Here is a 14715-nt window from a genome sequence, read left to right as displayed (position 1 = left end):
AAAGGACTTAATCTATTATAATCTTGTTGGCCTATTTCAAAAAAAAAAAGAGAAAAATCAAGACCTCCTAAAACAAAACTTGATAAATGGTTAACTAACTCACCAGCAATGTCCAACAAACATAAATTCACGATTCACGGTGCTCTCATTCACAATAAGCATATACCAAGGTCTTACAATAGATAATCCTATTTGTGATTATGATTATAATTTATAAATATAAAAGATTCCTATAACATTATAGCCTCTGTTTCTTCAAAATTGAAATTCAATGCGAAGTTATTTTCAATTTCTTTACACAAAACGCTATTATTATAAAGAAAGTAACTAAATTTTCCTTTCCAAAAAACCTCACTTTCATGAACTAAGTTTTGAATTCCAAAATATTCTTCATCTTCTTTTTTTTTTTTAAATCAAGAACCAAATGTAGAAACAATAACCATTATGTAGAAGAATACATACCGCAAGAACACCAAATAGTTTTATAAGAAACAAATCAGCTCCTTTCAATTTCTTTGGAAATTTCCCATTTGAAGCTAATTCTCTATTAGACTACCATGACACAAAACCTCACAATAAACTTTTAGAAGAAAAAGAATGAAATGGGAATCGATACCTTCTCAACAAGAAACTTAATATCATAAACAATGGCATACAAAACATTTATAGCCCAGGCATATTTTCAATTTCAAAACTCCTATATCAACACACTGAAACACATAATAATAAATTAATTCAATGAGATAAAAATTAGAATAAAAAAATGAAGGAAATAGGTAAGGAAGAGTTACTTCGCGACTTTTCAAAGGCGGGTGTAGGCTTTGAGCACATTGGATTGACGGTAGCTCTGGAGGCAGCAAAAGAGGCGAGGACGATAGAGTGCGTGACTCACAGGATTTGTTTCTTTCATACAATGTGTTTACTGTACGTTCGTATTGCATCTTCATACTATTATCGTACCATTACCTGAATTCTAAACTTGCCATAATTTTACTCTAAACTTCTCTATGATAGAGTTCAGCATGGTCTACTACTGTGTTATTGTTTTCTTGGTGACCCTTTTACCACTTCATAGGTTTCTTATTCTGTTATGTGATTATACAACATATAACAAACAGGGTGGCTATGCATCATTTAAGGTGCTATTTAATTTCGGTTGTCTCTGGTATTTGCAGTTAAACATCCTTACCCTTTCAACGATCAACTTGTTATATATATATATATATATATATAGGTAGGGACGGATCCAGAAATATTACTATGGGGAGCCAATAATGTATATAATATTAAAAATTATGCAAAAAAATTATATAATGTAAGATGTATTATAAAAATATATCGATAGAGAATATATTTTAAAGTACAAAAAATGCATGTACTTTTTACCAACGAAGTGGTCGATTCTTCGTATCATAAAATTTATCGATAATAGAATCTGTGTCAAATTTTTCAGCAATTTTCTTTTTAATATAATTAAAAGACAATTAGCAAAAAAATCATCTTTCATCTTGTTTCTGAGTTATTATTCACAATATTCATAGCTGAAAAAGATCTCTCAGTTGTAGCAGTTGAAACAACGAGAATTAATACCAAATGAATCAAGAAGGACGATCACAAGAAGAAAAAGAATCCACTTTATGGAATTCGAAAAATTTTGTTTAATTAAAAAATATTACTAATAATATCTTTTTTAGATTTTTTTAATATTGTTACTTATTTTTTAGATATTAGAAATCATTAATATTTAGGTTGGACTAAATTTTTATTTATACTAGACTAAATACTAAATACATTTTTAAAAAAATAAATCATACTTAATAACTTATTACTATTAATTTCTTTTTAAAAAAGCTGGGCGCGCCCCCCTAAGTCCGTCCCTACATATAGGTCTAGGGGTTTGTATAGGTCAAGCATGGCAAGAGGGAACAAAGATAGAGCAAGTGCCACGAAAATTATGCAGTGAAATTTCAATGGTGAAGGATTATAGATCATTGTGAGATCATTGAAGAAATTCATTGAATGAATGATTTGTTATACAGTTTGTGTATCTGCCAAGTGATAGTAACGTGCTAATGTCTCAAAGGCATGCATGAGGGTATAGCTTGTCAAGAGAGTAGCATGCTGTTAGAGGTTACTTTATTGAGAAGTGAATGCCACAATGTTTCGATCATAGCAATGTATTTATATCCTTATTCAGACTCAAAGTAGTTTGTAGACATTGATTATTCTGGTTGAAAAATGAATACTAGTTTTATTTGAAATTCAAAATGTAATGATTTTGTTAGGAGTGTACTTACATATTCACCTTTATTCACATCAGCATGCAATAAACAGAAACATAAGATTTAAACCTGTTTTCATTCTAAATGTCTCTTGAAAACTTCAGAGCACAGCATACAAATGAACTAAAACTCTTAATCAAATTGTCATGAACACGGTTTTGTTTTCACCATCTTAGGAAGGCCATGATTGGCATATAAGATTATTATTGATTGAATCGTTGTTATATTCTAATTAATGATAACGAAAAGGTTTATTTGATAAACTAATCTCTATAGTTGACATATTCCCATGTTAAATATGGTGTTACGTAGTACTTGCACGTTGCACTCGCAATTTTGTCAAATCGAACCGATACAAAACATCAATTATATAGCATTTCATGATAAATACATATTCTAACTAAAGCAAACGAGGATCGATATTCATAAGGAACCTAATTAAAAAACATTAAACATGAAGCCAGAGTCTATAAAATACAAAAAAACAAGGCACTACATTAATCATAATAAAGTTATGGATTCAAGAGATAGTGTAGGAAACCATCTTTAAGAGATTATAGGCTTAGCTTCATTAACCGCATCTAGGGTTGCACACGGATCGGATCGGATATAGCCTAAAATTCTATCCGATCCGCACTGTACTCATTGGATCGGATCGGATACGATATCCGCAATTTTTCAGGTCAGATCCGATCCGATCCGCAAGTATATTTAATTCTAAGTATCCGGATCGGATCGGATATCGGGTATATCCGCATAATTAAAAAAAATATTTTCAAATTCCATTTGGCTATTTTTACAAAAAAAAAAATATATTTTTCACCTGTTTAAGCATATTTAATTCTAAAATATTATCAATAAAGTTCTCTTGAATAACAAAAAAAAAAAAAAAATAACACAAGATTTAAGTTTAATTATCCTAAGTCGAAGTACAACATAAAAAAATAAAAAACAAGATATCATAAAATTCATAAAACAACACACTAAAATTCATATTACATTAGGGTTTATTTTCTTAAACTATACTATTTATATGTGATGTGCGGATATGCGGATTTGCGGAATTCGCGGATATCACTGCCAAATCCGCAATCCGATCCTATCATAGTGCGGATCGGATAATATCCGCAAAATTCGGATCGGATGCGGATAATTACCGCAGATATGCAGATATTATCCGATCCATATGCAGCCCTAACCGCATCTCAGATGAGCAGCTTGGAAGACCAAAGTGCGACGGTGAAACTAAGCTTTCATGATAGAGTTGAAAGATCCTTGCATATGAACGCTGAGTTAAAGGACGATGTCTGGGCATGTCATCACTGGAGCTGTCAATATTAGGAAAATCTACGCTGCCATCACTTAAGTTACATAAAACAAACTTGTCACACGGAGAAAACACAAGAAGAACATTTTTCAACATGTATATAGGCCGTAGGCTTGAAGGACGACGATCGAGTAGCGGGTGGTGGGGGATTATGGCCAATTTAGTCCAAGACTGAGGAACTCCATAGTCCTTCATCAACCAGACAGTCCAATGAGTTTTCTTAGTCTCATAACAAACAGCAAGACAATCCCTCAAGATACCCAATTGGGGAGCCACCCAGTGATCATCATCTGAATCCCTGCCGGGAAGGAAAAACTGATTATAAGTCTCTTTGACCAAGTCAAGGGAAAGAACCCACACAAAACTAAGATAGCGGTGAAAAAGCCAATTAAGAGTGCCAGTGCCACTTACAAAAAGCCCTACATGATCCACCATAGAACCCCTGTAATTGCGGTTACGAATTTTATGGGAGAAATCCTGGATTGTTCTCCAGGTAGAATTTGGGCCGAATGTAAACATTCTGGAGACGGATTCGCCTGATTTCTTTTTCACAAGTGCAAAAAGCTTATACTTGTCATTCACATGATCATAACCGAATCCGCAAATGGAGAGGAGACCTCCAATTTCAAGCGGCTGAGAAGTGAATCCAGTGCAGGGGTTCCACAGCATGGCACGATGGGAGATTATAAATCCATCCTGGCCCTCTTCATCGCGCAAGCACAGCAATCCATTGCAAGAGCCAATAATGAGGCGGAAGCTTCCCTCATAGTCATAGGGAACTACTTTAGTGGGTTCATGGGGAGGGTTCTCCATCACAGATCGTACGGAAAACACTCCGATTGTGGGGTATACGTAGGTTTCGCTATAATAGGCAATACGTGGGTGGGTCAAGGCTGGATCCACCGCCATTGAACGTCGAAGGTGGTCCTTGGCAAATTGGGAACTGGAAATTAGGGTTCTCCATGATCTGCAGACGCTGTTCCTTAATCGAACGAGAGACCTCGCCGGTATCCTCAGCAGGATTTCCTCTATGAGCTCGTCCGAAAGGATAGGTGGTGGTTTTGTCGTGACAACCTTCCCCTTCCTCGGAACAGCATCAGCATCAGCATCAACATCAACATCAACATCAACATCATCAGCAATCGGATCCCTCCTCATTCGTACGAGGAAACTCCACAATATAGCAGGAATAAGAAATCAAAAACAATATATAACAAAATTGAAAGAGGAAACAAAAGAGTACGCAAACATAAAGAATACTATGTTATGTATTTTTTGATAGTTTGAATTATAAAAGTAAAACTAAATATATATAGAGTATTGTACGAGAGATAAAAATAAAGATAAGATAAAATGGTAATATAAAAATAAAATAAGTCAATGAAATTCAAATGGTATAGTCTTTCTATATTCAATTAAGAGGTTGCGGGTTCGAGTCTCCTATCTATAATAATATATATATATATATATATAAAAGATAAAATGATAAAAGCTAAAATTAAAATTGAATTTATGAATTTTGTTGGGCTGAATTTGTGGGCCGTGAGACTTTTTTATTGTTGTCATGGACTAAGGTAGAAGAATTGTTTAATATACTCCCCAAGCTGAAGGATAAAAGATATCCAAAACTCAAAGCTTATTATTGAGATTAAGATGGAAGAGTTGAGGAGACAAATGTTTTATAAAAATATGAAGAGCACTTTAATTATTACAATATTTTTTAAATATATATCATATCAATTTTTTTTATTAAAATACCTTTATATTTTTTTAAAAAAAGATTATTGAATTTTATAAAAAGATTTAAGTATCTTTTTTATGTTAGACAAAAATTATTTTTTTAAATTAATCAAATTTTAAAATTTAACTAATTTTAATCTATAATTTTAAATTTTAAATAATTTAAAAAATAAAATAAAGATACATTTCATTATTTATCCACACTAAAAAATTACTTTAATCTTATTGATACTTCTCCGTAAACCCATGGACATCTGATTGGTAAGTTTATTACTTTTTGGGTGAGAAATGTATGGATGCCTTTGCAAGCAAAATTTTGATATTTTGGTAAGGCAAAATTTAATAATAAAAAAATAAATATTTTACTAAAGTATATTTTTGTAAAAAATATTTTTTTTTTTAAATTTGATAAAGTTAATATTAGCTAACACAAAAAATTTAAAATAGAATAAAGAGGAGATTTTTTAAAAGTTATAAAAGAAAAAAATGTATATTTTATAAATAGATTGAAAGAAAATGTCATTTTAACATCTTTGAGGAGAGGAGGAGAATGAAATTTTTTCTCTTTTTAATTGATTTATACCTTGAATCTTTGTATATTCATGCAATATTGTAATTGATGAGATGAACACTCTTTTTTTTTTGTCAATTTTCTCTGCTAGAAAGAAAGTAAAAAAAAATAGGACAAGTAACAACTTAAGTTTGCAATTCTTAGTCAATCCATACATCTGAATAACTATTATGATTAATCTGGTGTGTCAATTGTTCATATTGATAAAATAAAATAGCTATTATTAGGACAGATCAACAGAATATGTTCCCATACACAAGAAAAAATTAAAAGAAGATAAGAAACATCTAAATTTTCTAATTACAATATTTGAAATATCTTCATAATGATGTCAACCTTTTATAGTATCACTCTTCACTTTTTTAGATTGTGATTTTTTTAATGTTTTGACCATAGAATTATAGTTGGAGATTGAAGAGGTTTCAAATGTTGGACTTCCTTTAAATATACCGATATCATTGAAGAAATAAATTCATTGAATGAATGATTTGTTATACAGTTTGTGTATCTGCCAAGTGATAATAACGTGCTAATGTCTCAAAGTCATGCATGAGGGAAATATGATTGCATTGCATCCAATGTTTGCTGTTTTAGTTAGAGATAGAACGGTAATGCTAGAAAGACAAAAAATACAGTCAGAACTTGTCTTATTTAGTATTTATTAATTATTACAACAATTAATAAATGCTAAATAAGGCAAGTTATGACTGTTTTTGGCTAATTTTCTTTGGTTATCAAATATTTCTGTTATTTTTAATATGGAAATGAAAAATCGTGTTTTAGTTGGATATTGATATTTGAAGTATATCACGCATTGTGAAAATCATTCAACACGCCTCCACGTGTTTCAACACGCCTCCTACGTGTTGGCTAATATGTTGCCACGTGTCCAACACGCCCCACGTGTTAGCTAGGATGTTATCACTTATCCAACACGCCTTCCACGTGTTGCAACACCTCTCCCACGTGTTGACTTTTTACCTACAAAATTTATTCATCTATAATTATACCAAATAATTCCATTTCTAAAAAAAAATACCAATATTTTTTTTATATAAAAAAAAATCAGCCAGTAGTTGCATTAGTCGTTTATTTCAAATTCAAAATTTAATGATTTTATTAGGAGTGTACTTACATTCACCTTTATTCATATCAGCATGCAATAAATAGAATCACTGTAGTTACAACTTATAAACCACAGTCTGAATTACATGCTTCTTCGCATGAAAGATAGTATAAAAAAATTTTAATTGTGAGACACAAATTTCTTAACTTTAACACCGAAATTTTTCAAACTGAAATTTTTCAAGATTTCTCGACTTGATGTTACAGTTCTTTTAATGTTTTTTTGTTCTTTTTCAATCTTCTTCATACATAATTTATGTATTTTTATTGTAAACTAAAAAATAAAATAAAAAATTGCATAATTACTTCTTTTTATTTATACTTTTTTTTGTTTGATATTTTTTTCTTTTTTTTTTTAATTATTTTTTATATTTTTTAGAAGGTGAAATAAAAAAAATTATGAGTGTAAAACAAAAATAATTATGATACCAAGAAGAAGGTGGGAGAGGAGGAAGAAGAGTTTGAAAAAAAATATCAAACAAAAAAATAGCATCAAAATTTCTTTTCTAACACAAAAATTTCTTAGTTTTTACACTAAAATTTTATTAACCGTGATATATAAAATAGAATGCTACAGTTTGTTTTACTTTTTATTCTTCTTTTTTTCTTTTTTTATTACTCTTCTTTTTTGTGATGTATTTTCTTTTCTTTGTTCTCTTTTTATTTTTGTTTTTTTTAGAAAGAAAAATAATAAAAAAGAAAAGGAAAAAGAGAGAAAGATGCAGAAAAAGGAGAAAAAAAATACTATAATGATAATGAAAGAAGATAAGGAGAAAGAAGAAGAACGAAAAGAAAAAATGTGCGGTTCGTAAATTTAACTTGGTTTAACTTAATTTAAAAAAATTTAATTATCTAGCATTTTTTTTTTCTGATACCAAACGAATACATATATTCCAAGAGATAACAAATCGACCAAGTAACACCTGTTATGTTAGGTAAGAATTATTTAAACTAATTAATTTAAATATATTTCGATAAGTTTTATAAAAATAAAATTTAATTCTATTGTAGATGTAATAAGATTTTTAATTAAAAAATTTAAAAATGTTCATACTAGAACTTAATGAGATATAGTGAGTTAAAATAATTGTAAAAATATTTTTAGTTTTGATATTTATGAGTTATGTCGTTTTTAATTTTTACTTTTTTTATTGAAAAATTAAAAATTAATATATTCCAAAATATATAACGAAAGATTTGAAAGATATTTTATTTTTGCTGTTATAATGTGTTATTAAAATGTCTAAATATATTAATGATAACTGTATCGATTGTTTTGGATTATAGTGACTAACGGCTCAACAGGTACGATCGTGCCTATTTAGCCGCTTTTTTATTATTTTTAAGAAATTAATTTTATTTTTTTAATATATTATTTACTTTTTAAATTTATAAGATCACTATTGTTTTTTATTTTAATATTGACGTGACTTTATTTATATCATATTTTAATATTGGTGTTAATATACCATTCATCCTTTAAATTTGTCAGATAAATATTTTTTTCATCATTTCAAAATTAACGTAGCTTTATTTATATGACATTTTGGTTTATAGAGATTGGAGCATCAAATCTCCTCCTATATTGAGGATATGAGTCATCATCTCGTGACCTCGTCGTGTCTCTGCTACGAACTCTTTTGGGTAGTTGCGTTTACATTGACTATTTTTCATGCATGGTGAAGACTGAATAAGTGTTCCGCAAGGACCATAGACCATATGTCTTAGCATTGCCTCATGTAAATGTGGTAGGATCACTCAACTTGTCATTATTTTCTAAGATTAGCAACATATGTACGTGTGGTAATCCTCTTTTCTCAAATTCAGTGATATAAATATAACTTTTCACCTTTCCCAATACACCCTTGGTAATAACATCCTCCTTTAATTGTTCGAATTTGGCTCTGAAAATCTTAGTTGTTAGATCCGAACGATCCTGTGGAGTTTGAGTAGGGCTGAGCTCCGAAGCTATTTCTGACCATGATGGATTGCATGTCATAGTGAGAAAAATATCCGATTTGCCTTCTTTAAGAACAATAATCATTCCATCATCGTACCGTTGGGTCATGTCTCGACGACTGCCCACGAACAACGATGGTAATATCGTTCTTCTACCAACATTTTCTGAAACCAATTATAGAGAAAAGTATTATTAGTTTGAAATTTTAACTTCGAAAACACGTAATAATCAATCGTGTAGCTATTAAATTGAAAAATATTTACCAACATTAGTCTCTCCTGTGTACAAAGCATCTTGTAAGCCTTGATATAGTTTAGCTCGAAGTTTCTGTTGTCTTTATCGAACCCATCTTAACTTACCTGTTTCTATTTTCACATAGTTGTCAACAACATATTGTTGAAGAAGTCGCCCCACTTGCAAAACTGTTGAGTGATTATCGGGACGGATCTACGAATTTTGAGGATATTAGAAAATAGTTAGAAATTGTGAAATAATGTAATGGTTCAAACTATCATCTAAGGAAGTCAATAAATTATGTAGCAAATATGAGTTTGTACCTGGAGCATATAGTTATAATATGTCCGGCATGATACTTTGTTCCCACTTTGAGTTCGAGTATTCATATCCCATCCATGCGTTCCAAATGGAAAAAGAAGAGGATATTGTAGTGGATCATAATAGCCAACAAATTCTTGAATCCTTCTGAAATTACCAGCATGAGTTTGAATCTTGATATCTCGTCCACGCACCATTATTTCAATGTCATCACTGGCTATTATGGTTGTTACTTGTGAAGCAGTTGGGAGACTGTATTGTCTATTGTGGTTGATTAGCAGGTCACTCTCTAATCACCAAGCTACACTCTTGTACATCTAGTCGTTGTGCAAGCTGGCGAAATATATGGATAAAAGGATTATATCGGTGCAACAATTGTTATAGCTTCAAAACCAAACTTTCATGCAGTTGTGTATTCCAGCATCCTATTTTGTAACTCGTGCTCAGTATCATACATATACAGTTGCAAGAAGCGTAGCCGCGTCCCTTGATCCGGATGAAATCCTCCTATACTGTGGTACATTGATCCTTGAGCACAAAATATATATATACCATGATTTGCTATAGGTAGGTAGTGTTTGGTTGATGTCCATGTCTTATTATGACATGGACACGGTGACACATGTCTGCTGTTTGGTTTGGTGAGACACAAATCTTCGAAGGACATGGGAGGACACGGAGACACTAAATTTGTGTACCTCCAATTTGGTGAGACACTGATTTTTTACTCTTTTACCCTTATTAAATTTTTAAAATTTGTCCTCTTATCTCCCCAAACCTTTCTATTTTTTCTTCTTCTTTTAGATTCTACAACCAAATTTATCCTTCTATTTTCTTCAAAAAAAAATTGTATATTTAATTTTTTTATTTATTTAAATTTTGATTAATCTTTGATAAATTCTGAACTTTAGTTTTTTATTTTTTTTCAAGAAAAATTATATATTTAATATTTGAATGATAATTTAAGATGATATTAGAAGAAATAAAAAATATTAGAAGAAATAAAAATTTAATGGTGATGATATATAGTATTTGGGGTAATGGGTATACAGTGATGGTGATAAAACTTGTGGTTGAATAAAGGGTAATTCAGTCTTTTTTAAATATGTGTGTCTTGTTCCTTATTTTTGCCAAATACAATACATAGACACAAATATTTTATGTCCATATCTTTAATGCCTGTGTCTTTATGTCTATGTCTCATCATATACATCAATCAAACGGAGCCTAATCGTTCGTCTATGTGTACACCGCACGAAGTGAAAGAAAAAACATGATTGTAACCACGAATGTGTTTCCTAAAATGGTTCCTTCTGCAGAAGGGTCTAAGAAAATTTTAAATAATTCTTGAGGAGCATTTACACCTGGTAAAGAGACTTTCCCCCATTACAACACATGTCAAATGTTTCATGGTGAAATAGACGTGCATTACAGTGGGTACATATCCTTGGAGTAGGTAGTGTAGTTTGAAGCACTGTTGTATTCTCTTGAGAATTCCGAGCATAATTGTAAGATGTTCGAACATGGTGTCTAATTTCTACACTCGCATAGGTAAATAAAATATTATGTTATAGTACCTTTTTTTCAACATGTGTCAATGATTGTATGGTTAGATACTCGAAAAAAATTCGTTAATTATTTCATATATTTTAGATAATAGAATCAAGAGTGAACAAAGAATATATATACAACTTTCCAATTGAGGATTATTTTTTGGAAAATAAACATATTTTTTAAAGATGTAGTGTCTTTTTATAGATTTTTTCGTTGTCTAAAAATCATATAAGATTATCAAAGTTTAAAATTCTAGATAATATATGAGGTAAAATATTTAATAGAGCATATTTTTATTCTGCATTATACTAAAATATACAAAGAGTATTTTTAAAATGATATGATTCTATTGTATTTTTTTTTTATTCAATTTGTTGAAAGTTTTAAATGTCGCCTATTAATTTGTAATAATTTTAATTTAATTTTTTAAATTTATTATGATAAAATAATAATATGATAAAGATTTTGTCTATTAAAATTGCATAAATATTTATAAAAATTTCTTTGTTTATTGTACTTTATTTTGTTATTTTTTGTGTGTTTATGTTAATATTTTTTACATTATTAAATTTTAATTTGATGATTTTTTATAATCAACTATTTATTCTCTAATTACTGTAACTACATTAAAATTTATTTTCCATCACTAAATGATATTATGTATCTCATAATTATTGCTATTGGATAATAGTTGTAGTAGTATTTTTTTTAATTCGTACTTAAATTAGTTATTCAATAAAAATTTATCTAGTAACTCACAAAAATATATACGTATCTATGTTTTTAATTTGAAGTTTTTTAATTTATTTACCTGTTGACTTGTAACATTTAATTTAGTATTTAGTCTTTTTGTTTTTTTAAGAAATTAGGACACATTGTGTCATTATCAAATTTCACCATTTATTAAAATTTTAATTGAATAAAGACCTGATAATAAAAAAGATCCATATAATTTGTACAGAATATACTTAAATACATGAGATAAAATATCAATATTTTTACACTATCTTTCAATTGTTGTATTTGTGTTTAAATTTGATTTTTTTTTCTAGTTATACTTTTTAATTTTAAAAGATATATGTTGTTACCAAAATTTTATTAACAAAGTTATTCTTATTATTATTAGTCTCATGAATGTATTGACTATTTTAAATCTTTTTATTTGTTAATTATTTATTACAAAATTATTTTTTATTAAATTTATAATTTTATTTGTCATTAGACATTTTATATAGTAGTGTACAATAACAAACCTTTATATTTATTCGATACAAAAAATATTTTAAATAAATATTATATGATAATGATAAAATATTAGAGATATAAATAGAGTATTGACCATTCATATTTACATGGCTTCTAGTATTGTTTGAGGTTGGTTCATGATAAGGATCTGGTTGAGGCATTGAATGAGTAATAGCGTGGTCGACCTACACTTATAAAAAAAAAAATACAAACTTTATATGTTGTATATTTTTTGGGAAAATAAAAAATTAGTGCTCAGCAATAAAATAAATCGTGTAAATTAAGTTAGTTAATTTTGTTAATCCTATATGTTAAGAAGATTTAATGTGTAGGTAAGTTAACTTATATCGATGTTTTTACATATTTTAAGTATATAGGATACTAATCAGGTAAGGATCTGTTACTTGGACCAGCTCTATTACCATGTATTTTCATACCTATATTTTTAACTTTGATTGCATAAAACAAAATATTCAGTGATTTTAATTATTTTAATTTTGTGTAATTTTAGTGCGTTCAATATAATAGATCTTTATTATAAAACAAATTATTTTTTTTATGCTTCTATTGTATTTTTATATGTTGACTTTTTTTACAGATTTAAATCTCGTTCATTAATGTGTCACATATTTTAATTTATTTTTTTAAATTATTACCATAAATTGATGATATGATGAGTATTTTATTAATTAAGAATGCAAAAATATTTTTATAAAATAGTTTATTTATTATACTGTAATTTATCTTTGTTTTTTTTATGTTTACGTTGCTATCTTTTTTATCTTATCAAGTATTTATTATATATTTAATATTATTAAATTAAGATTTTTTTTTAGTAATAAATGTTGCTAGGTGTTTCATAATTATTGTGATGGATTAATATAGTAACACTTTTTAATAGTTAGTACCTAAATTAGTTATTCGATAAATGTCTTTAATTCAAGAATTTAAAAGTTGTTTATCCATTAACTTGTAATATTTAATATAATATTTAAATTTTTTTTAATTAAAATACATTTTACCGTTATCAAATTTTATCATTAGTTAATTTTTTTATTGGAAAAAAAATTTATAATATAAAGAATTAATCTTATTTATGCCGTGCATTTTTAAATACATTAAATAAAATATGAATATCTTTATATTCTTTTTTAACAGTTGTGTTTGTATTGAAGTGAGATATATCCTGATTTTATTTGTAGATTTTTAAAAATATATATCATTATCAAAACTCTAAAATATAAGAACATAAATAAAAATAAAAAAGAAAAAAACTAAATTAAAGTATATTAAAAATTATTATGTTATATTGATTTATTATTTTAATATATATATATTTTATTTTAATTATAAAATTATTTTAATCAACTTTAATTTAAAAGTACCGTTTAATATCTTATCAAATTTTGTGTGTTATACTAATTGGGAGTGGTTGAGAGATTTCTATAGTTATCTTATATAAAATAGTATTTGTATATGGAGGGATTTCATTTAATATAAGAATGCAAATGCATATTCTTTAATTTCTAATTCTTTAACTCATACTCTACATTAGTTTAAAATATGAATACATTTTTTCGTAATAAATGTATAATAAATAAAAGAATGACTTGAAGAGTATTCATTAAATTTTTTTTATAAGTTAGAGTAATAAATTTATTTTTATTTTATAGTTGTTACTTTGTAAGATATATCTATTCATTCAAATTTATAAATACACACCAAAAAATAAGAGATCTATATATTTTTTTCTTATTATATTTGTTATTATTAGTCTTATGAATATGTTTTTTATTTTATTTTTTTAAGTATTTATAATTGAATTCATAATCTTGTTTGTTAAATAAATATAAATATATAAATATTATATATTATATTATATATTATATTGTATGATGGAAATGGAATATTAAAAAAATATTATTATTAAGGACAAATGATGTCTGAAAAAATTAGACACAAAACTTTAATTTTGACTTTTTATATTGTTAACTTTATAACTTCTATATTGTTTGATTAAGGAATACATTGGTGTTATGGTGTATGTATAATTTTTTATCTAAAATTAAACATTAGTACTCAAATATATAATAAACATTGTATATTAATTTGATTAATTTTGTTACAGAATATAACAACCTGTTTAGAATGCATCTGATTTGAAATTATAGATGAATTGAATTCTATTCTTTGCTTTGGAATAGAAAAAAAACATGAAGTTGAATTCCGGTGAGAATTTCAATTCGAGATAATATTCAATTTGGTCCCTAAATTTGCATACGAGCCTTAATTTAGTCCCTGGAGTTTCAATTGCTTTTATTTAGTTCTCAAATTTTGCGAACATGATTTATGTTAG

The 14715-nt window shown here is 27.8% G+C and overlaps 1 protein-coding gene and 1 long non-coding RNA gene across 2 annotated transcripts in view; one reads left to right on the top strand and one right to left on the bottom strand.

The window, feature by feature from the left end:
- Positions 1-14715, top strand: part of LOC148582048 (uncharacterized) — a 115216-nt gene that overhangs the window by 33312 nt on the left and 67189 nt on the right. The gene's annotated exons all lie outside the window — the stretch shown is intronic.
- Positions 3436-4767, bottom strand: LOC107621243 (F-box/kelch-repeat protein At3g23880-like). Its single transcript, XM_016323277.3, has one exon. The coding sequence runs from the start codon at positions 4765-4767 to the stop codon at positions 3436-3438; it is 1332 nt and encodes a 443-aa protein (XP_016178763.1).

The sequence above is a fragment of the Arachis ipaensis genome, chromosome B10 (assembly GCF_059453495.1).
Source record: "Arachis ipaensis isolate K30076 ecotype BB chromosome B10, ASM5945349v1, whole genome shotgun sequence".
Lineage (NCBI taxonomy): Eukaryota > Viridiplantae > Streptophyta > Magnoliopsida > Fabales > Fabaceae > Arachis > Arachis ipaensis.
This window is presented reverse-complemented; position numbering and strand designations above follow the sequence as displayed.